The 24009-nt window shown below is 50.4% G+C and overlaps 1 protein-coding gene across 1 annotated transcript; it reads right to left on the bottom strand.

Annotated features, from left to right (window-relative positions):
• Nucleotides 1-2544: 2544 nt before the first annotated feature.
• FAM89A (family with sequence similarity 89 member A) lies at nucleotides 2545-23783 on the bottom strand. Its single transcript, XM_019419041.2, has 2 exons — nucleotides 23441-23783; nucleotides 2545-3687 (listed from the first exon to the last, which is right to left on the bottom strand). Exons 1-2 carry the CDS (start codon nucleotides 23723-23725, stop codon nucleotides 3424-3426), a joined length of 549 nt encoding a protein of 182 aa, XP_019274586.1. The 5' UTR covers nucleotides 23726-23783; the 3' UTR covers nucleotides 2545-3423.
• Between the last annotated feature and the right edge of the window lie 226 nt (nucleotides 23784-24009).

Below are 24009 nucleotides of genomic sequence, written 5' to 3' on the forward strand. Positions count from 1 at the left end.
GGCCTGACGTTGGTTGCTAAAGAGCCTTTCCGTCACCCGTGCGCTTGGCCATACCTATGTCTATAATCACGGGCTCTGAAAGAAATGAGGTGTGTGCACGGAGAAGTCAGAGCAAGATCCAGGAGAGAGCACTGCACGGTAAATCGTGAAATAACGCGCTGTGATTTAAGATCGAGGGGCTACAGCACGTTATTCCAACACCTGCTTGGGTCTTAAGCGTAAATGGAGCCCAAACCTCATTTGAGAACTCCAGTTCCCTTAGCCATGATCTTCTGGGCCTCAGGGGCCCCTCGTACTTCCCTGATCGTAGTATTTACCCACACACGTTAGGTGTTTGTAGAAGGGAGATCTGCCAGAGACCCTCCAGGTTCTGCATTGTGCTCTCAGTGCCTGCCTCAGCGCGACCCAAAATAGGACTAAGTACATGTCAGCCGAATGAATGACATCAACCTAGGTTACAGAAAAACAAAAGCAAGGAATCAGGCTGGTTAATTGACTCTGAAAGCCACTAGGGACGAGAGGAACTGCATCATTTGTGAATGGCAAGGCTTAAATTATCAACAACTCTGGGTTCACTGCACATGTGCCCTAGAAAGCGAAAGGTGCCTTTCTCTATCTGCTCTGTACATTGCCTTACAGATTACAGCTTCTTCAGCAAAAATTGGACTGTTTTACTGCCTACCAGGCCCTCCATTGGCCACTCTGTTGGAGTAGCAAAATAGCCCCACTCCAAACATAGAGGTGATGACTCATGCCAGGGAGCAATAAAGGGCAGTGGCTGAATTTAATTACTTATTTTGAGAGTAAGAGAGAGAGTGCACGCAAGAGTGTGCAAGTTGGGGAGGAGCAGAGAGGAGAGAGAGAGAGAGAGAGAGAGAGAGAGAGAGAGAGAGAATCCCAAGCAGGCTCCGTGCTGTCAGCACAGAGCCCAATGCGGGTCTCGATCCCACGAACCAAGAGATCATGACCTGAGCCGAAATCAACAGTTTGACACTTAACCTACTGAGCCACCCAGGAGCCTCCCCCCCACCCCAGCAGAATTTATTTTCTAATCATTTGCAGGACCTTTGTAAGGTGAGGTATTAGAAAACATTTTATTGTTTGGGAAATTTTAATATTCCTTGCCAAGATATATTTACACTATATTTGGAGTAAGAGAAAGTTTGGGGCAATTTATATAGATTTCGAATGGACTACTAAGGCCTGCAGTGGTTTATGTATATTTGCCACATTACCATCGGGGTGAGGAACGTGTCAGCCCTTCCCCACAGTAAGGGAGAGGCCCCTTGCTTACCTGGATTCACTCCACTTCTAGCTTTGGTAGCCTATCCCCCCAATACTGACATGAGGGTCCCCAAACTCAAAGGCACTGTGAATCTGTGGTTGCAGTTCCAGAAGAGTCCAGAGGCAGCAGACCCAGGGAAGCTGTGCATTCTTGATTTTTTTTTTTTAACATTTATTTTTGAAAGAGAGAGAGAGAGAGAGAGCAGGGGAGGGGCAGAGAAAGAGGGAGACACAGAATCCGAACCAGGCTCCGGGCTCTAAGCTGTCAGCACAGAGCCTGATGCAGGACTCAAACCCACGAACCGTGAGTCCATGACCTGAGCTCAAGTCGGATGCTTAACCGACTGAGCCACCCAGGCACCCAGAAGCTGTGCATTCTAAACTGGGGGGCTCCCCCTCGCCTGAGCTTCACTCCCTGCAAGCTTCACTCCCTGGCTGCGGGTGCCCATCCTGAGAGGACAGAGTCTCCTGGCCATTGTCCGGGGCTCCAAGAAGATGCTGCTTCCCGGGCCAGTGTGAACACTAGATGGCAACTCAATCTGCGTTAGAATCACCTGGGGGACTTCTAGAAGTGTGCAGAGACCCAGGCCTCACTCCTGACTAATTAAATCAGAATGGAGATGGGGGTTCTTGAGCCAGACTCAATATTCTTCCGAAAGCCCCCCACGTGATCTTAACGTGGTCAGGGTTGAGAACAGCTGACCTGAGGTTCGACTCCTTGTTAAGTAGGGGCCCCACCTCAAAGATTCCGGGAGATGACCAGACTGCACCAGTCCTGCCACTTTTAATTCTCTTGTCCCCCCCTGAACGATTGAGCCACATACTGGAGGCAGTTTGCCGTCTCTCATTTAACTACTATTTTCAACACAGGAGATCAGCAGGAATGCTCTTCCTTCTCTGTATGCCTCACCCCAGTTCCCAACACACGGTCCGATCCCATACATAGCAGGCTGTCAACTGTTGGTTCCTGGGGATTAGTTTTCCCTCCTCTCTCTAACCCGAAAGAGACGCTAGTAAGCAATTATCACGTCAAAAGAAAGAAGAGGGCAGGGGATCTGAAGTGGTCAGAGAGAGAGCAGCGCTGAGACCCAACTGCGTGGTCCAAGAATAAATCAACAGAGGAATGAAGCGTCTTTCAAATTCTCAACGGCAAGAAAAGATACTGTAATTCTCTTTCAGTAGTTGACTGGATTCAATGCATTCAAGTTCTGGAAACGGACGATTCGGCATTCAGACCAAAAGAACACACAACCCCAGTCAGAGAGTCTAGCATTTTATCCTCGTTTTTAACCTACAAAGTGTAAAGTGTTCGTGAAGGATTTTAATAAATATATTAAGGCTTAAGGTGATCGTTGTTTTTGAGTGGAAGAGGCAGGATCGCTAATATACTAGCTCACGTTCAGAATCTTTCAGAACAAAAACGTTTGCCACCACCTTTCAGTGAATGACACAAAACATGAGCTTGCCCCAGCTTCCCACGTTCACACATCTCCGTATTAGCTCCCTCCCTCCTCCATAGAATAGACAAAGAACGATAGGAGTTGTTTCGACAGGTGAAGAGAATGCAGTCGATGGGTAGGACCTGAAATGTTTACTTTTTTGGTAAAAAGCTTCCACTGAGTCACCTGGGCAGCTAGCAGTGCGGCTTACAGAGAAATAAAGCCCAACCCAGGGCCTTAAACGCTTACAAGACAGAAACGAGAAAGGCTGCCGAATGCATAGAGGCAGGGGAGCGGCGAAATGCTAGTTTCCCTGCGTTGCAAACTGGACGCAGTTCCTACAACACAGAGGGTGCAAATCGTCCACCACCCCGTAAGGAAGTAACGAACCAGTAAAAGTCGCCTTGCGCAAAACGCCCCGAAAGGTGTCCCCCGGGGGAAAGGATGGAGGAAGAACCTTCCTCGGCAGGCGCGCCTGAGTACCACGGAGCCGAGGATGTGGCTGGGCACCTCTGGATCGCCCAGGCACAAACTCCGGCCACCAGAACACCCCGCCACGTGTGACCTCCAGATTAAACTGACAGCACCGGCCGCTGGCGCCCGACGACCGCCCACGATGGAGGAGAGGAGCTTTCTTCAAGAGGAGAGGCAAATGCTGGTGGTCTGGTAGCAGCAGTGGCCTCTCGGCGGAGAGCCCTTTCTAGATGGATTCGAGAATCCAGTCGCTGCTGGACAGCGGGGAGACGGGCAGCGGCAGGTCCCGTGGAGGGCCCCGCTCCCTCCCATCGTGGAGGGTGTTCTGCTCCTGGAAATAGTCCTCCTCCTCCTCGAAGAAGCCGTTCTCCAGGCCGTAGGTGCAGTCCGGGCTGGAGGCTGCCTGGCACGCTCCCTTATATTCCTGAATGGACTCGTACAGGCTGTAGAGTTGGCAGAGCAAGGACATGTCCAGCTGGCGGAGGCCAACCTTGAGGGGAGCGGGGGGAGAGGGGGAGGGAAAAACAAGAAGTCAGCACTGGAGTTTAATTTTAGTCGAACGCTCAGCCAGCAATCTGCTCGTGCCAGCACATTCTTTCCGTACCGTGGACGACGCAGGGCATCACTCGGATGCTTTGGATTTTCCAATTTGGAGAAAACCTTAATTGTGGGATGCCCACACCTCAGACGTTACTCAGTGTGTCAGGGCAGGATCGCACCGTCGGGGCGGCAGGCCCCAGCCTGTGGAATTCACCCTGGCACCCGGGCGTGCCCCGGGAAGGAACAGTGCTACGCATTCTGGTGGCCCCAACTGGTTACCCTTTGGATGGCAAGATACAAGTGTGTCCTTTCCTCATGATCAGACTCAAGAGGGGACCCGCGTGTGCCCTCCCTGATACCAAAATCATTCTCAACTCTCTGGGACAAGAGTCCCCTTGCCAGTGACAGCGGTTCGCCTATCAGTGTCACACACTGCGCCCTGGAGCACCCACCCTCTGACCAGCTCAGCCTCCGGGCCCCCAAGAGAAGTGTTCCGACTCCCTCTCTTCAGACAAGGTCAGTCTTACCCAAAGATGGTTGTGGGATCACTCCCCAGAGCAGGCGACTGAGTAAGTCTAGTGAGACCTGGGGGCCTCCACGGATTCTCCTGGGAAGCACTTTCACCACTGGTGGCTTATCAAGGAACAGTTGAAAGTCACCTATTTGTTCACCTTCAAGTTCCCTTCTTCCCACGGCCTTGTCCCAAGGGAAAGAGCACAAGTCAGCCCGGGAAATGGAGTGTTTCCATCAGTCCCAAAGACAGAAGGGTTAATCCAGTTGGAAATGCAGCCCAGCCCAGTGCATCCGACGCCACTGCATGAGAATCACCTGCGGTGATTGTTAACCGTGCGGCCTCGGGTCCAGTGGGTGTGAGGCCGCTGGTGACAGAGCTGCTGAGCTATAGACCTCCCTGCGAGTCGTAAGGGGAGACACTCTACATAGATGCTAGGAGACCTGCCTCCTGCTTCTTGGCCCTTTTGCAAGCCATGCATCAGCTCTAAGCCTTGGCTGATGACAAGAGGGAATAATCATTTCTCTTACGGGGCTACCGGGAGGGCTCCAATGAGCTACCCATCCATTTTAATAAACAGTCATCAAATGTCTCCTGTGCAGCAAGGGCTAAAGCACCGAAGAGGCATGGGAATGTGCACACAGAAAACCGAAAAAGACAAGATCTACAGCCTAATTATCCAGCGACGAGACCCGCCATATAAGACGGTCTGACTTTCACACAAGGGAAGCTGGGGTCCAGAAAGCAGCATTCATCTCATGACTAAGACTGGGTGTTAAGTCCCAGATTTTTCTTCACGCCCTTCAACCACGCTAAACTGCCGAGGAAACACTGGCTATCTCCTTGCTCTAGCTGAGTAGACCACAGAAATGGGACCAAGGCACCTTGACTTAGCATATTTTGCCAAGACGTTCAGGGAAGACTTCAGGAGAGAGGGTCTGAGAGGGCAGAGTTGGCTGGATGGCATCCATTGTCAGAAGTCCACCCTGACTAGGTAAGTCGTGGGTAAGCCAAAAGACGCCCAGGCCACAGGGCCACATCCTAGAGTCGGACACCAACACTCTTGTTCCTGATTAGCTTGTGCACATGTCGTCATGAGGAAAAGCGGGCTCCCGACCTTTGTGTTTGGAAAATTACCCAGACGATCTTGATGTCCAGTTCTGGCGCCGAAGCCAGTGTTCTTGACACAAGTATCTGTCTTCCCTGGGCCCCTTGTATTTATTCTCCTGTGAGCACTGACTTTCAGGCCAGCCAGGCAGAAGAGCACGGAACACAGCACGGGTTCTGGAGCCTGCCTGCTTGGGTTCAAATTCTGGCTCTGCCACTCCCTGGCTGTGAGACCAGGGACATCCTGTTCAACTTCTGGAAAGGGTGACAGCTGCTACTGTTGTTACTATGTTCATGATTCTTTCCACTCTGCCAGCCTGCAGAATGGCATCTTGGAAAGGAACGGCAGGAACAGGATGTACCAGGCAGCCCGTGTGGAGCCATATTCCTCCTGCCCCAACTCAATCCCGCAGACAGAGCAGCAACCACCTGACCATCTTTGGTAGAAGATGGTCACCTGCCAGGGCAGTTACAAGCCAGCTGGAAATTAACCAGCAAACCTGCTTCTTGAGGACCAGGGTGCTCACTGCAGACTCTCGAACAGGAAAGGACCTCAAATGTCTTACTTCAAACCCTCCAAAGGAGGACCTTCCAGGCCAGTTCATTCATTTTCCAACAGCCATAATTCTTCAGCATGCCAAGTCAAAATCTCCCAGCCCTTAGGTTCTAGGTCCCCTGATGCTAGGTGTGGCCATTATGCAACGCACACAAATCTCATTTCTCTTAACCACCTTTTAAATACTTGAAGGTAATTTTCAGTCTGCCACCTCTAACCCCTGAAAAAAACGATTTGTTTTCTCCAGCCAGTAGCTTCGGGTCTTTCAACTATTCGCAATGATGTCCTGGTCCGTTAACCAACTAGTCCCTTCCCCAGGGACTTGCTCCTTTTTTCCCAGGGCTCCTCCTTAGTGTCCGGGTCTGAATACAGTAACCAAACTACAAGACTCTGACTTGGCAAGTTCACACATACCTACTGTCCGTGCTAGGATTTAATACAAGGAATGGAAACTCTAATAAAGAAAGCCACACCCTCTTAGAGTCTTAGTAGTATTTGCTTAAAAAGTCATAAACTAGGGGCGACTGGGTGGCTCAGTCAGTTGGGCATCTGACTTCAGCTCAGGTCACGATCTCATGGTTTGTGGGTTCAAGCCCGTCGGGCTCTGTGCCGACAGCTTGCAGCCTGGAGCCTGCAGCCTGCTTTGGATTCTGTCTCTCTCTTTCTCTCTGCCCCTCCCCCGCTCACACTCTGTCTCTCTCAAAAATAAACCAACATTTTTTTTTTAAATTTTTTTTAACGTTAATTTTTTATTTTTGAGAGAGAGAGACAGAGCATGAACGGGGGAGGGGCAGAGAGAGAGGGAGACACAGAATCGGAAGCAGGCTCCAGGCTCTGAGCCATCAGCCCAGAGCCCAACGCGGGGCTCGAACTCACGGACCGTGAGATCGTGACCTGAGCTGAAGTCGGACGCTTAACCGACTGAGCCACCCAGGCGCCCCTAAACCAACGTTTTTAAAAAAGTCATAAACTAATACAACCCTGGATGTTAACTAGCCTGGAATTATAAAAAAAAAAAAAAAAAAAAAAAAGTCATAGAGAAGATTCATCTGGAATCCTGAAGCGATTTCTACCGAGTCACTCTAATACCAGTAGGGCTGGGCAATCCCAAAACTGTTTCCCACCCTGGAAATGAATGAGGAAAAACCAGAAGGAGCAGTACCGGACCAGGCCTGGCCTTCATCTTCTGGGCAGGGTGGGCGTGGGCCCAGGGGGGCACAGGGGAACACGGGGCTCTACAGCCCTAACAACCGCTAACCGGGTTTCTGAGGCTCTAACTTCCTCTGACTCCACACAACTCAAAGACCTGTGGTCCCAGGCTTTTCTCTTCAGGTGCCCTGTCCAAGGTCTTCCAGGCCCCGAGTCAGGATCATGTCCTGGACCTTTCTGGGCGGCAGCAGCTGGAATGACGCACCAAGTTGCCCTGTCATCGGGTGGAACGCTGGCCTAGAAACGGAGGTCGGACCCGCCTAGGAATACAGCTCCGTTCTGCACACACCTATTACCCTGCTGAACAGACGCCAAGTGCCTAGACTAAGTCAACAGGGATTTAAGCACACACACGTGCACGCACATGCCTACACACACCCCGGTTTCTCAGTGCCTTCTGCAGGCACTAGACCAAACTCCTCGGAGTTACCAGCCATCCTCCAAATGAACTCGGCGGGCAGGAGGGAAGTAGCTACATGAGCAAGTCAGTTTCCCCGCTGGGCGCCTCTCCCTCGGCGGTGGCTGATTCAACACTTTAACTTACATTTTCTAGAGGCAAACTGAAAATCCCTAGGCAGCGTTCTATAATCTGGTCTGAATCTGCGCTCTCCTACCTGCACCTCATGCAACAGTTGGCCGGAGGTCCCTTCTTCCCCAGACTGTCCCGGACCTGTCCCCACTGTGTTAAAGCCTCTTTGCTTGCCCGGCCCAACGCCAGCTTCTCCTCCGCTCTTTGGACCTTGGCTGAGGCACCGGTGCTCCCCAGTTCCCCCCACCTTCTCTGCCTGCCTTGTGCTGCCAGTAAGCACATGGGTCTGCTTTCTTCTAATGTAGGACAAGCCCACATGCAGTGACCCAGCTACTGTCTGCATCAGGGAGAGAGACTCAGGACAGCTCCAGAAATCAAACTCACTCTCAACCTTGAAGGTCGGGGGGAAGGGATGGGTGCCTGAGAATATGGAAGGGGAGAGAGGGACCATGCAAGAGAACTCAACTGCAGAGTGGTTTCAAAACATGATTAAATCACCCACGAACAGGAACCTGTCCTCCCAGAAAAAAGGACTGGGGTGGGGCCAAGCCCTCAGCAAGCCCACTAACCCCCCCACCACTGTCCCCATACTACAAGCAGGGGAAGCCTGTCACCTTAGTGATCTGTTCCCACATGTCCCTGAAGGCCAGCTGATCTAATTCATGGCTGGATTCAGAAAATACAGCTCTTTTGTGAAAGCAGATTGCAAAACTTCAGATAATTGAAGAAAACTACAGAATATTCTAAGACTGTGTAATTTGTAGCCCTTATTCTAGACCTTCAAGACAATTAAGAACAATCAGCTAGCTTCCATTGCTTTAAACTGCTAATGCCATTCCTTCCTCTCTCTGTCTGGGCTTCCTGCTTAACTTCCTGGTCATGTTCTTCTCTTTTCCCCTGCACAGAGCTCCCCACCACCCCCCACCCCTGCTGCAACGCACAGGTGGCTCAGCAACCCACACCTCCAACAATGGGGCCCAACAATCCTGAATCACCCTCGAAATGGTCTCAAAGACGCCCAACAGACTGGCCACATGAATACACGTCACATCGGACAGGGTACTGGTTCCCAGCCGGGTTTCGGGGTGCTAAGTTTCTACCTTTGGAAGGTGCCGTGGGTCAGAGTGTTGTTCCCAACTTTCACACAATTCCAGCAGGTACGTGACCATTCGGATACAAGGCTCGGAAGATGAAAGGAACTTTTTAAAAGGAAGCTTTTGATGACTGAAAACAAAGCATCACAAAAAACTTCAGCGTATTTTTTTAGAAATAAGTGGTAGTTAAGAAAAATAGTTTTAAGAAACTACAAGCTGGGGTGACTCACCAGTACATAAACAAAAGCAACTTCTTCCCAAATCCAGCAATAAGTAGGAAACACAACAGAGACAAAAAGAATCGGTTTTGTTTGTGTTTGCTCCATAGCCGCAGCCGGCTCTGTGCGTGGGGCCGGGGAGAAGCAGGTCAACGTGGGGGGATGGGTTAGTTCAGTAAATCATACTGGGACCGGCTCTGAAATGACCCCCCCACTGCCACACCAGACCATTATCTCCCCACCGCATTCCTCAACCTAAGATGGGCAGGGTTGCACAGACGGGCAGGGTTGCACAGATTCCAAGTGAAACTAAAGAATCATGAGCTATAATATAGGCAGGGAGGGGGGTGGTGTGAAATACGGGGACAGATGCAAAAAAAGGTTTGTTGGATGAAAATTCACATCGAAACATAAGGAGGTAAGGACTTGGTTTTGAAAAGTAGGGTAAAGTCATACAATAAAAACTAGGCAGTCATTTCAAAGGGTGACAGCTGGGTACAACAGAGACCCACAACAGTGACCCACGTGTGCTGCTGAGCACAAAAGCTCAGGTTACCAAACAGTACATGGTAGGAATTCACTTTATATGCATAAGCACACATGTGCAAGCTTCTGACCGGAAGAGAAAAGGTCTGTTAGCAGAACTTACCTCTAGAAAGTGGGACTGGGAATTTATAGCCTTCTGCACTGCTTAATTTTTTTCTCAACGAGCACGATGCTCTCAATTTTAAAACCTAGGAATAACGGGCGCCTGGGCAGCTCAGGTAAGCGTCCGGCTTTGGCTCATGCTCTCACGGTTTGTGGGTTCGAGCCCAGCGTCGGGTAGGTGCTGACAACTCAGAGCCCAGAGCCTGCTACGATTCTCTGTCTCCCTTTCTCCCTGTCCCTCCCCCGCTTGCAGGTGCTCTCACACTCTCTCAATTTATAAACGTTAAAAAAAAAACTAGTAACAATAAAAAAGCATATCATGTAGGCAACACCACACAGGGCTGCATGCCTGTGAAACCTGCGCGGCGGTCTGACTGGTAACGGCAACAAAAGCCTTAAAATAGCACACAACTTTTAACCAGCTAACTGTTCCCTTCTAGGGATTGACCGGAGAGAAGAAAATCTCGGTGGTGCACAAATACATAATCTCCTCCTTGTTCTGTGTGGTAGGTGCCGATTCTGTTATGATGAGGAAATTGGGGCCCGGAAAGATGAAGGCTCTTGATGGAGGGCATACGGTAGGAGGGCAGGGACCAGCACCCATGTTTAGGACTCCAAGGTCAGCGCTTTGACCACCAGCCTGTACTGCCCGCACAGCTGACCCGGGCAAAGAGGTGTCGCCGTGTCAGCTGGGATAGCAGCTTGCTAGCTGCTAACATCACAGGTGACTTGTATTTGGCTTTTCTGAACTTTCTGGATTTTCTACTATGAATATGTATTAACTCACAATGAGACCATTTTCAAAGTTACCTTTCAAAAACGGAATGAATGACTAAGCACACACGGATGGCTTGTGAACGAATTTATTTTACAGAAGACCTGGGAAATGCCCCCAAGTCTGATCCAGGTGTCCAGCGGGTATCTGCGAGGCTGGAATGCAATAAAGCAGTGACCTGATGGATCGTAACCTGATTTTTGAAAAAAGGATGCGGTGACCGAAGGACGCTGACCTGCATACTCTTTTGCAAAGGAAAACCGAAGAGAAAGATTTCTTTGGTGTTGATCCAGTAGGAGAAGGGGCTATTAACTTGGCAGCTCAGGCTGGACTGAGATCCCCCTGAAGGACTTTTTTTGTTTTATTTTTTATATTTGAGAGACAGAGAGCAAGTAGGGGAGGGGCACAGAGACAGAATAGGAAGCAGGCTCCAGGCTCCGAGCTGTCGGCACACAAGCCCGACGCAGGGCTCGAACCCACGAACTGTGAGATCATGACCTGAGCCAAAGTCGGACGCTGAACCGACTGAGCCACCCAGGCGCCCGGCCCCTGAAGGACTTCTAAACTCCCCGGTGGCCCGTAATTCTGTGCCCACTAAGCAAGCTTCCAGTCCATCATGTGGCCCTTACGTGGCACTGTCCTCTCCTGGGTGAAAAGCATTTGGGTTACTTGGTCTCCTTCGTCTCCCGTGTGGGCCCTAGGCTCACCGGGCTGAGAACTACACTCTGAAGAGTCAGGGTGATTCAGAGACAGAAAACAGACCAGGCTGCGTGGCTGCACCCCCAGATTAAGCCACACCCACAGTTCCTGCAGCTTTACACTCGCCCATACGCCCTCTCTACCACGTAAGGTGGTTTCAGTGTGTTTACTGCTCACAGCTAAAGGCGTCCACACTGACGGAGCCCATTCTGCAACCTCTTCCAGGCCACACTGGCTTCCCTCGAACCTAAACTAATATTGGTACCAATGAAGTGATGGCTTTGCACATTCTTTTACTTTTTCCCCATTATAAAAATAAAACATTCTAGTCATATTAAAACGTCAATGGTTCATAATTATGTGAACCATAATTCCCTCCTCCCATGTTCTAAAGCAGCTGTCTCCAAATGTTTTGGTCTTGGGACCTCTAACTATTGAGGGCCCCTAAGAGCTGTCATTTATGTGTATTATACCTGTCAACATTTACCTTATTAGGAATTGAGACTGAGTTTTCATATTGATCCATTTAAACATAAATAATATACCCATTACATGTTAACATAACTTTTTTTTAATTTTTATTTATTTTTGACAGAGAGAGAGAGAGAGACAGAGCATGAGTGGGGGAGGGACAGAGTGGGAGAGAGAATCCGAAGCAGGCTCCAGGCTTTGAGCTGTCAGCACAGAGCCAGATGCAGGGCTCGAACCCACGGACCGCGAGGGCATGACCTGAGCCAAAGTCGGACGCTCAACCGACTGAGCCCCCCAGGCGCCCCAACATAACGTTTTTATGAACGCCACCACTTTGTACATCTTTTTAATGCCTGGCTTATCTCCTGCATTTGATCCTTTGTGACACGTTGCTTTGGTTGAAGTAAATGAAGAAAATCTGGCCTCACACAGATATGTATGTAATAGCCTTTTAGAAAACAGTGGGTTTTCTTCTTGGACACTACCCTTCAGTTGGCTGCAGTGTGGAATTTGAAACTATGCCAATGGACTTTTTATACTGTTACATTAAAATCCATCAGGGGCGCCTGGGTGGCTCAGTCGGTTAAGCATCCGACTTTGGCTCAGGTCATGATCTCACGGGGTTTGTGGGTTCGAGCCCCGCGTTGGGCTCTGTGCTGACCGCTCAGAGCCTGGAGCCTTCTTCGGAATCTGTGTCTCCCTCTCTCTCTGCCCCGCCCCTGCTCATGCTCTGTCTCTCTCTGTCTCAAAAATAAATAAACATTAAAAAAATCTTTTAAAATCTATCAGTCTTGCACTTTGAATGGATCTTTTAACCAGGTGTGATTTTGTAACAGCAAGCATTAGTGCTATGAAAACTGTGAAAAATTGACTCACTGAATTATGCAGACCTTCCAAATGTTGATACATTTCCCTCGGTAATTTTTTTTTTTTTTTTAAGTAGGCTCCACACCCAGCCCGGGCCTTAAACTCATAACCCTGAGACCAAGACCTCTGCTGGGATGGAGTCAATACTTAACCGACTAAGCCACCCAAGTGCCCCCTCCTTAGGTAATACTTTAAAACAACTCATTTATCAATATGACAACCACATAATTATGGACACTGAAAAGGATCTAGGGACCCCTAAATGTCCCCCAGCCCACACTTTAAGAGCAGTTTTAGGGGGCGCCTGGGTGGCTCATTCAGTTAAGCATCTGACTTCAGCTCAGGTCATGATCTCACAGTTCGTGAGTTCAAGCCCCGCATCGGGCTCTGTGCTGATGGCTCAGAGCTTGGAGCCTGCTTCCGATTCTATGTCTCCCTCTCTCTCCCTGCTCCTCCTCTGCTCGTGCTCTATCTCTATGTCTCTCAAAAACAAATAAAATGTTAAAAAATTAAAAAAAAAAAAAGAACTGTTTTAAAGATACCCACTTTTAGCAGTTTAGTATGTATCCCTCGAGACACCATGTTTATGCAAGCTGTTTAGCTAGATACCACATATACACACGTCTGTGCAACTTACTTTTTTGTACTGTGAACATCTAGGTTCATATAGTTATCACACGCTTTTCAGTGAGTTTCGATCACTATTCTATATCACTGCAAGACACATCTGAGTACAAGTATCATCACCCACTGTGTGACTATTACTGTAAGAAAAATTTATAAAAATGAAATTGCAGAAGGGGTTGAGAAAGGAAAAGGATGCTTTCCTTCCAATCCCTCCCCAGTCCTGGGCCTGCAAACAGGAGACCATTCCTCAAGGGTTTGTATCCAAAGCCTAAAAAAAGGCCACTGCCCAAGATAATGAGTGAAACATGGACACAACTGATGTTGAAATCAGGTGGGACTGGAGGAAAAAACATGACCCAAGGGCCCCTGACAACACGCTGGAACTCAACATGCATCTGAAGGTTGGTTTGTGTTGTCATTTTCTTGAATGATATCCAATTAACTGGAACTCCCCCTCTGCAAGAGTAGATGCAGTTCGGGGAGCAAATCTGAAGCTAAAATCAAACCCAAGTTCTTGGACAATATATAGAAAGCCTCATGTCAGTAGCCAGAGTTTTTCAGACAACTGACATAAAAAGCAAAAGAGATTCGGTTTTTATGGTGTTTATATCCCCAAATCCTCACCATTACTATGATCTTTTTTTTCAATCTCTGCTATTTTTTTTTTTTTTTGAGACAGAGAAAGAGCACAAGCAGGTTAGAGGGGCAGAGGGAGACAGAGAATCTTAAGCAGGCTCCACTCCCAGCGCATAACCTAACATGGTAACATGGGGCTTGATCCCATGACCTTGGGATCATGACCTGAAACGAAATCAAGAGTTGGACGCTCAACCAACCGAGCCACCCAGGTGTCCCTCTGCTGGTCTTTTAGATAAAACATGACACCTTATTGTCTTACTTTGCCTATCTGTGGTTATGAGAGTTATTAAACACCTTGCCATTTCTCTTTAACTGCAATGACCTTGGCTATTTTATCTGTAATTCTAAGTGCAGTCAACAACCTAAGAACATACCAAACATCCTCTTTCAAATGTATTTCGGTAATCCTCAGTCCAGCCTCTCTAGGCTGCGTACAGGCCTGGGGTCCCCCAGAGGCTGCCTCTCTCCTGGAGAGCACTGGTCAGAGGACAGAGGCTCTCCCTCCCCACCCCTCCTTCTCAGGTCAAGGGCAGTGCTTCCTGCCAGAATCCTTGCAGACGAGACTGTATAAAATCAGGCCAGTGCATGGCTCTTAGAGCCAATCAGGGAAGTGAGCTGAAAGCACTCAAAAACAGAAAAGGCCACATGCCTGAATGAATTTCAGTAGAACCATAAGGAGGCCTAAGGGTTTTTCTGCCTCCAAAGCTCCTGGAGGAGGACGTACATCTCTGGGTTAAGGGTCTATGAGGGAACGAGCAACAGGAAAGAAAAGAACAACCTCTATGAGCCCTGCCTACTAATCACCTGGAAACATCTGGAGCCCGGTGGGCAATGAAGGAGATGAATAGAAGGTCGGGGCTCTGGAGAAAGACACTGGGTAATTGGGGGGCAAATATCTGACCCAGCCAGTCTCACGGCTGGTTTCCTGTTCATGCAGTCTGTGGTCCGCCTGTAGGGTTTCATACACGGGATCATGAAAAATGTAGCTTTTCAAGCCGAGGTCTGAAGTCTCCATGGAGTTCAGGTGGGCATTCCAGGAGCAAGGCCGCAAAGCCTCCAAATACTGCTTGGTGGGCGGGAAGTGCATGCACAAGGGCCAATGTCCTCTCTTTGAGCCCTCCCTGAACTCCCTCCCTGAACCTCCTTGGCCTGTGCAGCCTCCAAGATCTACAGACACGCTGGGCCCAGAGCGACACAGAAATGCTCGAGGCCCTCTGCATGTGACCAGGTGCCCAAAGTGCCAACAACCGGGGGTACTTTCGAATTCCCAGAATGCTCTTAACCGGAAGTGGGGGGAAAGCAGACGGGCTGTGCTTCCGGCAAGATATCCATTTCTGATCTCTACAGGTTGGGGGGGGGGGGGGTGCAGGGAATACATAAAAGTTAAAGTGGTATGAAAAAAATATCTTTCAATCTCTATACTGTCACATCTTGGGACCAGAAGTGTAACCTCACTTAGAGATAACCTCAAAAGCGAATGAAACCAGACCAGTGAGCCCACAGCCCGCCCTGCTGCACCTGCCCCCACCCCACAAACTATGATACATATACACCTTTCTAGTTGTGCTTTTATTGGGTGGATCCTGGGGTGGAGACAAGTACTATACAGAGTAATTACAGCCTAAACAGCCTAATTTAAAAAAAAAAAAAATTTTTTTATGTTTATTCATTTTTTGAGAGAGAGAGCACATGCGTGGCGGGGTTGGGGCGGGGGAGAGGCAGAGAGCGAGAGGCAGACACAGAGATCAGAAGCAGGCTCCAGGCTCCGTGAGCTGTCAGCACAGAGCCCGACGCGGGGCTCGAACTCCCAACTGCGAGATCATGACCTGAGCTGAAGTCCAACATTTAGCCGAACTGAGCCGCCCAGGCGCCCCTAGACAGCTTAATTTTTGACGAACACGGTCCAAGAACAACAACTTTGTGCTGCTCTTCCTTTTCTTTGTAGAATTTACAGACACCACGTGGTGTCCTCAGGGACACCAAGCACATGGCAATAGGTAGGTCCTGTACTTGTGCCTACACTATTTTTTTTTTTACGTTTTTACTTTATTTTTGAGACAGAGAGAGACACAGCATGAACGGGGGAGGGTCAGAGAGAGAGGGAGACACAGAATCGGAAGCAGGCTCCAAGCTCTGAGCCATCAGCCCAGAGCCCGACGCGGGGCTCGAACTCGCGGACCGCGAGATCGTGACCTGAGCTGAAGTCGGACGCTTAACCGACTGAGCCACCCAGGCGCCCCACCTACACTATTTTATGACAGAGTAAACTTCTGCAGGCACCATCAAGACCCACATAGGCAGGAGGGGGGGAAAGAATTATATTGTTATAGCCAAAAGGAGCCTATATGGCATTTAATTCTCATTTTCCCCATAAGGGATCTCTAGCTGAAAATAGCAAAGTGCTTGCTTCAATTATACCACATAAATCTAATAACAGAATTGGGGCTCTTGATGCCTGGTTCAGGAGCTTCCCAAATCTTTCTTTTTTTTAATATTTTTTTTAAGTATATTTATTTTTGAGAGAGTGAGAGAGCACAGGAGCAGGGGAGGGGTAGAGAGAGAGAGAGAGAGAGAGGGAGAGAAAGAGAGAGAATCCCAAGCAGGCTCCACGCTGTCAGCACGGAGCCTGACTCAGGGCTCGATCCCACCAACCGTGAGATCATGACCTGAGCCGAAATCACGGGTAGGATGTAACTGACTGCACCACCCAGTGCCCCAGGAGCTACCCAATTCCTTAAACAGCTTGTTCAAAATGCAGATTCTGTCTTCTCCTAGTCTGATACTGCTGGTATAGGAAGAGGCCCCGGGAATTAGCATTTTAGCAAGCAGCCCGGAGGATTCTGGGGCTGGTGATCCATTTTTTGGGGAACACAATACACAAAGACGGTATTAAAGGCCACCAGACATTCCGCTCTCCTATGATCAACATCAATCAAGAATGCTGTACCGGAGGCTAATGCTGTTATTCCAGATGGCATTTCACAGGCCTGACTTTGGGACTGGACCTTTACCATAAACCCTTTTAAAGACTAAAATCCCCTAACACACCGGCTTCACGTGCAGGATAAGAGCTGAAATCCACGGGAATGCGGGCTATTCAAGCTAACGCACGTCTCCTGGAATACAGTTTCACTGAACAAACTCATTGGACATGCACTTGTTCTCTCAACTAAAACGCAGGGAAGAGAAGCATTGCTGGTCTCAGAAATCTAGCTTTATTGAATCAGATAAAATTCTTCGCCTAAACACCACCGCAGCCCAGGCACTCAAAGGTTCTGTGTGGATGACTTCCCACTCACGCCCGGGTTGGTGACCAAAATAGCTATTTGACAGTTTTAACGGGGGGGGGGGGGGACATGAAAAAAAAAGAGGTTCCAAGTCAAAGCTGCTAGAACCTACCCCTGATGGTGGTAAGAGGTGGACCCCAAGAATCCCTACGATGGCAGCCCCTCAAAGATGTCCTGCCCCCCATATCTGAGAATCCTGCTGTCCACGCTTTCGTGTGACTCTCTGGGGTGTTCAAAACTTGATGAGCTAATGTCACGGAGCCGCTGGTGGGTGGTCTGTGTACAAACATCAAGGAAAGTGTGTGTCGGGGGGTCCCGGCTGACACTGAGAGTCAAGGGTGTCCTGCAGCCACACGCAAGGATTTGAAAAGCCAACCCAGATCCAGTGAGCAAATATGGCTTTATCCGCTTAGCAGGTAAGAGTCTATTAAACTGGGGGGGGGCCCTTCAGGGCAAAGTATTTTTTACGTAGAAAGAGGTCTGGGATACATAGTTTGTCCAGCAGCCCCCTGCTCTATTTCTGCTAACTGGCCTTTCTTTGCGGGGGGATCTCCAGCACCCCCACCCCACCCCTACCCCATCCACATGGTCACACTATCTTAGTAAAATGCGACCCTGTCCTCAGTCACTACTAGCTGGCCCACGCTGCGCCAGACCACCCAAGCTGGCCCGCTGGCGTCCTTCCACACAGTATTTACCAACTGGAACTAAGAAGCATGGCCGAAACTGAGTGTGGACCCTGTTAACAGCCACGGTCCAAAAACGTGGGAAAAAAATAAAATGATGCGGGGGGGAGGGGGGGAGGGGAGGAGAATACGGTGGGCTTCCCGGATGCCCCCATCGGCCCTGGTTCCAGTCTGTCTCTGTATATATCCAGCCCTTCGAGAGTTTTCTTCAGCAAGAGCTGGTTCAGACGGAGTTACTATCACTCACACGGAGAGCCCAGGCATGAAAACTGAGAGGTGATCCACGCTACAGCACTCCTATTGGCGTAAAGATGACCACATCTCCCAGATGGTATAACGCTCCTGAAATGGCTAGAGAGTTTCCTTGGATCTCCATAGCATTTTACACCTAACACGCACCCAACGAACATCTGTTTGAATGTGATTCTAAAAGATCCTCTGATGTTTAAAAAAAACAAAAACAAAAAACCAACAAACTCAGCTTCGGGTCTTAAAGGACTTTTTTCCGGTCTATAGAGCAGGTAAGCCATAGAGCGCAGTATTATCTGTGTGACCCTCCCCGCATCCCAAATGGCCCCCACTCCCCCCACCGCCCCGGGGCAGGGCGGGGACCGCAGCAGCAGGACAAAGCTTCACGAGGAGGGTTCCTAGAACAGGAAGTGCTAACTCAGGGGGTACAGCGGGCACCATGCGGGGCAGGAAACCACCAAGTCTACACAGCTCCCCTGCCCTCAGAGCCCCAGACTGCCCTGGACCCATCCCCCCCACCCCTCACTGTCTTATCACCAGGTCCCGAGCTCTTTTCCAGCCTCCAGCTCCTCATTTTTAAATGTGTAACATACTCCTCCACTGATGTAATGACAAACCACCTTTCCCTCTAAAGGAGCCACCCCTCCTGACTCCCCCGTTGCTGCAATGAACCCCACCTTCCCAATGATGGATTAGCAAGGTTATTGCTCTCCTGCACAATGGCAGACTCTGCAGTTACTGAAGACATTGTAACATGTGTTGACTAGGAAAACCTTTGCAAGATGTGCTCCTGAAAATGCAACTAAGAATGTATAATGCGATCCGTGTGTATTTGTGTCGGTGGGAGTGCCTGTGCATGCGAGCAGTACAATGCAAGGGTTAAAACAAAGCTTTGGGACACATTCTGGTTGAACCTGTGATCGTAGGGGAATTAAATTCTGAGTGATTTTTTAAAATATATGGAAATAGGGTGGACCTTAGAGAGGATTATGCGAAGTGAAGTAAGTCAGACACAGAACGACAAATACCATATGATTGCACTTACACGTGGAATCTAAAAGGCAAAACATGCACAAACTAACCAAAAGCAGAAACAGACCCAAGAATACAGAGAACAGACCAATGGTTGCCAGAGGAGACAGAGTGGGGGGGATGGGCAAATGGGGTGAAGGTCCAGGAGGTACAGGTTTCCAGTTCTGGAATGAGTTGAGTCACAGGGATGAAAGGCACAGCATAGAGAATATAGTCAGTGGCATCGTAATAGCGTTGTGCCGTGACAGATAGTAAGCCACGCTTGTAGTGAGCATCCAGAACACAGAGACTTGAGTCACTGTGTGGTACACCTGAAACTAATGTTAACATTGTGTGTCAAGCATACAGGAAGGGAGGGAGGGAGGGAGGGAGGAAAGAGGGAGGGAGGAAGGAAAGAGGGGGGAAGGAAGGAAGGAAGGAAGGAAGGAAGGAAGGAAGGAAGAAGGAAAGAGGAAGGAAGGAAGGAGGAAGGGAGGAAGGAAGGAAGGAAGGAAGGAAGGAAGGAAGGAAGGAAGAAGGAAAGAGGAAGGAAGGAAGGAGGAAGGGAGGAAGGAAGGAAGGAAGGAAGGAAGGAAGGAAGGAAGGAAGAAGGAAGTTAGGAAGGAAGGAGGAAGGAAAGAAGGAAGGAAGGAAGGAGGGAGGGAGGAAGGGAAGGAAGGAGAGGAGGAAGGAAGGAAGGAAGGAAGGAAGGAAGGAAGGAAGAAGAGGAAGGAAGGAAGGAAGGAAGGAAGGAAGGAAGGAAGGAAGGAAGAAGGAAGTTAGGAAGGAAGGAGGAAGGAAGGAGGAAGGAAGGAGGAAGGAAAGAAGGAAGGAAGGAAGGAGGGAGGGAGGAAGGGAAGGAAGGAAGGAAGGAAGGAAGGAAGGAAGGAAGGAAGGAGGAAGGAAGGAGGAAGGAGGGAGGGAGGGAGGAAGGAAAGAGGGGGGAAGGAAGGAAGGAAGGAAGGAAGAAGGAAGTTAGGAAGGAAGGAGGAAGGAAGGAGGAAGGAAAGAAGGAAGGAAGGAGGGAGGGAGGAAGGGAAGGAAGGAAGGAAGGGAAGGAAGGAAGGAAGGAAGGAAGGAAGGAGGAAGGAGGGAGGGAGGGAGGGAGGGAGGGAGAAAAGAGGGAGGGAGGAAGGAAAGAGGGGGGAAGGAAGGAAGAAGAGGAAGGAAGGAAGGAAGGAAGGAAGGAAGGAAGGAAGGAAGAAGGAAGTTAGGAAGGAAGGAGGAAGGAAGGGAGGAAGGAAAGAAGGAAGGAAGGAAGGAGGGAGGGAGGGAAGGGAAGGAAGGAAGGAAGGAAGGAAGGAAGGAAGGAAGGAGGAAGGAAGGAAGGAAGGAGGGAGGGGAGGGAGGGAGGGAGGGAGGAAAGAGGGAGGGAGGAAGGAAAGAGGGAGGGGAGGAAGGAAAGAGGGAGGGAGGAAGGAAAGAGGGGGGAAGGAAGGAAGGAAGGAAGGAAGGAAGGAAGGAAGGAAGAGGAAGGAAGGAAGGAAGGAAGGAAGAGGAAGGGAGGAAGGAAGAAGGAAAGAAGGAAGGAAGGAGGGAGGGAGGGGAGGAAGAAGGAAGGAAGAAGGTAGCAAGGAAGGAAGGAGGTGAGGGAGGGAGGGAGGGAGGAGGGAGGGGAGGAAGGAAGGAAGGAGAAGGAAAAATAAAGAGAAGAAAAAGAAAGGGAGAGAGAAAAAAGAGGGAGTAAGAAGGAAGGAAGAAAGAATTTGAGTATCCCATCTCATGGAGAAGTTCTGATGTACAGAAAGCATTTACATTGTGCCTACCACAGGAAATATCCCAAACTATTAACAGTGATTATACCCGGGGTGCTAGGTCTATGAGGAACTTTTCACTGTTTTGCTTAGCTGCACTTTCCATAAAAAAAGCTTAACGTCTCCTCCCAGACTCTAATAGTTAACTGGCAACTCCTGCATTTTCTGCTTCAGAGAAGTGTCTCCCATTTGCTTCTTGTTTCCCGGTCACTGGCCTCCACCCCGCTGGAGGCTCTCACCTTCTCCAAGCACACCTCTAGCACCCCCCACTTCCTGCTTCCTCTGCACCCTGCTATCAAGTTAATTCCTCAAAGTCCGATTCTGTGCCAGTCTTCCACTTCAACCCTTCCCACAGCTACTTGAGGCTCTCTGGAACCCACCTTCCCAGTGCCCGCTCCCTCTTTAAGGTACAATCTGCGCTATTCCATGTTGATTATCAGAGGAGGCCTTGCGACACCCACCACTGCTGGCTTGCACAGGACTTTCAAAAAAAAAAAAAAAAGGATTAATCACATGAATCTGTGACTGCACAGGACTTTTTCAAAAAGGATTAATCACATTCTGCCAGGACTTCTAGTACATCCCTCGACACAGATTTGAACCTCGGGGCCTTCCAATGAAATAGATCAACACAAATTATTCCAGATAATTCAGGAATGAACTCCGTTTAAGTTACTACTTGGACCCCACTGCCCCAGGCTAGTCAATCTCTTAAAGCCAAACACCCAGAGGGGCGCTCTGGGTGGCTCAGCTGGTTAAGCTTCGGCCTTCAGCTCAGGTCATGATCTCACAGCTCGTGGGTTCGAGCCCCCGCGACGGGCTCTGTGCTGACAGCTGGGAGCCTGAAGCCTGCTTCGGATTCTGTGTCTCCCTTTCACTCTGCCCCTTCCCCCGCTCACCACTGTCTCTCTCTCTCTCTCTCAAAAATAAATAAACATTAACAAAAAAAACAAAAACAAAAAAAGCCCAAACACCTAGAGTACTTTTAAAGACCTTGGGGCATTCTGTGAAAGAACTTGTCAAGGCCTGTAGCCATATCTTATCTTTATCTCAGCTAAATATCTGACGGACCAAAGATAGCAGTTTATTTTTCCTTGTATTTCAAATACTTAGAGCTCTGGTCCAAGGCATAATTATAAGGTTGTGGCTGTTCTCCATCTGAACCAGGAGGGACCTGGAAAAATACTTCTGGGAATAGCACATCGACTCCCAGCAAGTCCCACTAGAGTGTGTTTATGAACCAGAGCTTCAGAAAGGAGTGGCCCTGAGGTTTTCCTGTCTGTTCCAGTGTCGAACTTAACCCGGGATGAGTACTCCCATTTCACCCCCGTATTTGTGCCACATCTAAATCCCAACTGTAAACATCCTAGATGTGGATTTATCTACTTAAAATGCAGCTCACTAGCTGTGCAATGCTGGTGTCAATTAATGTTTATTAATAAATCAAAAATGGTTGTCTTGGAATTTGAGTCATTCTGTAAGAAGCTTAGAAAATCTATTCAGAGAGAACTGGAAATCACAATTTCAGTGCCAGCCACAGAGTGGAAGACAATATCTAATTGATTAAAAAACAAGACTGCTTTTCCAGATTTAATTAAAGTCTCACTTTTCAGAATGGATATGCTCCTGAAAAAAAAAAGAAGAAAGAAAAAAAGAAAGACATAAGTTGTTTCTAAAACAGTATCTTAAACGTACCAGATGCATCTACAAAGGATTTCTGTGATAAGTTTTTTTGGCAAATTGAGTCTTAGGAAAAAAAGCAGCTTTCGTGTATTAGATTTCCTTAATAAAGTTTCTACCTGTACTTAAAAGAGGATAAGAACCTGCACTAAGTGAAAGGAAGGGGCCGATTCCAAGATGAAAGCCCGGTGGCCAGGGGTAGGTGGTCAGGGCCCAGCGGGGAAGTTAGAAAGGAGGGAAGTTGTTCTCCGCTGGCCTAGCCTAAGCCTGTTGAAGAAAGCTGGAGAAAGGCTCGAGGTCACCTAAATCCCAGCCCTTGCCCTGTTTTGGCGTCACCTGAAATCCTGTGTCCCGGTCCACATCACCAAATGTACTTCCAAAGGACTGAAAAAAGCTAAGCCCCATTGTCTGGCGCCCAGACACGACCCGAAGAACCCACGCGGGCTTCACCCAGACGGGGAAGCGGGTTGGGGGATTCGGTTCCACCACGCTGAGAGGGGATGGGCCGAGCGCTCGCCTTCACAGCCATCTGAGGCTGGAGCCATCCCGAAGTAAGTATCGGATTCTGCACGCGCCGCCTGGGGCGCGGGGGAGGGGGGGCGAGGGCTGTTCCAATCTGCTGTCTACACTCGTGCGGAAAAAACTGTCCTCTCCCAGGCAGCAAAACACAGTCGCACACAGCCCTTCACCCCGCAGCCGAAGTGAAAGCCCTTCCCTGACCCCGGAGGTCTGTTTCACTCGGGAGAGGAGTGACCGCGGCGCGCCGCGTCCGCCCAGAGGGCCACGAGCGAACCCCACAACGCGCCTCCCGTTCCGTTTCCGAGCCAGCTGGGGCCGGACCTGGGGCGCCCGGGCTCCGAAAACTGCCTTTTGGGTGGGGACCCTCCCCGGGTGAGGGTTGCACCGTGGGCAGAGAGGACAGGATCCCTCACTCGGCGCTGGCTCCAGGAGCAAAAGAGCCAGAAAAGGGCGGGTGGGCGCGCGGACTTCCGGAGCAGAGCGCGGGTCCCGGCGAACTTTCCCGGGACGGCGAGCCCGGACGGGGAACCCCCCCGCCCTCGCCCCGACCCGCGGAGCCCCCCTTACCATCTCCTTGCGGAGCAGGGCCAACGCGGCGTCCAGGTTGGGAGGCTTGGCGGGCAGCCCCGCGGTCCGGGCCCCGCCGCCGCCCGCGCCCCCGCGGCTCAGCTCGTCCTGGATGCGCGACTTCTGCGCGTACAGACGCTCCAGGTGTCGCCAGCCCCCCGACGCGCCGCCGCCCGACGCCGAGTGCAGCAACCCGCTCAGGCTCTTGGGCAGCGGGGGCAGTCCGTCCACCCGCAGCCCCCGGACCGCGTCCGCCGCCCCCGGAGCGGCTCCGGCCCCGCTCATCGCGCCGGACCCGGCCACGCGCCTGTCCCACCGCCGCCGCCGCCACCCGGGCCCCAAGCCTCCTCGGGTCCGCCCCCTTCCCGGTGGCGCCCCACCCACTTCCCCTCCCCGCCTCCCGGCCTCCGCCTCCGCCCCCGCCCCCCGCCCCGCCTCCCCGCCTCACGCCCGGACCCCCCTGGCGGCCCCCGCCCCGGCCCGGCTCACCCCCCCAGCCCCGCCCATTTGCCCCCAGGCCCCCTACGCCTGTGTCCGCCCCCGCATCCCTGCTCACTTCCAACTTTGCC

Source organism: Panthera pardus, unplaced genomic scaffold (genome assembly GCF_024362965.1).
Source record: "Panthera pardus isolate Hobbes unplaced genomic scaffold, ASM2436296v1 HiC_scaffold_22, whole genome shotgun sequence".
Taxonomy (NCBI): Eukaryota; Metazoa; Chordata; class Mammalia; order Carnivora; family Felidae; genus Panthera; species Panthera pardus.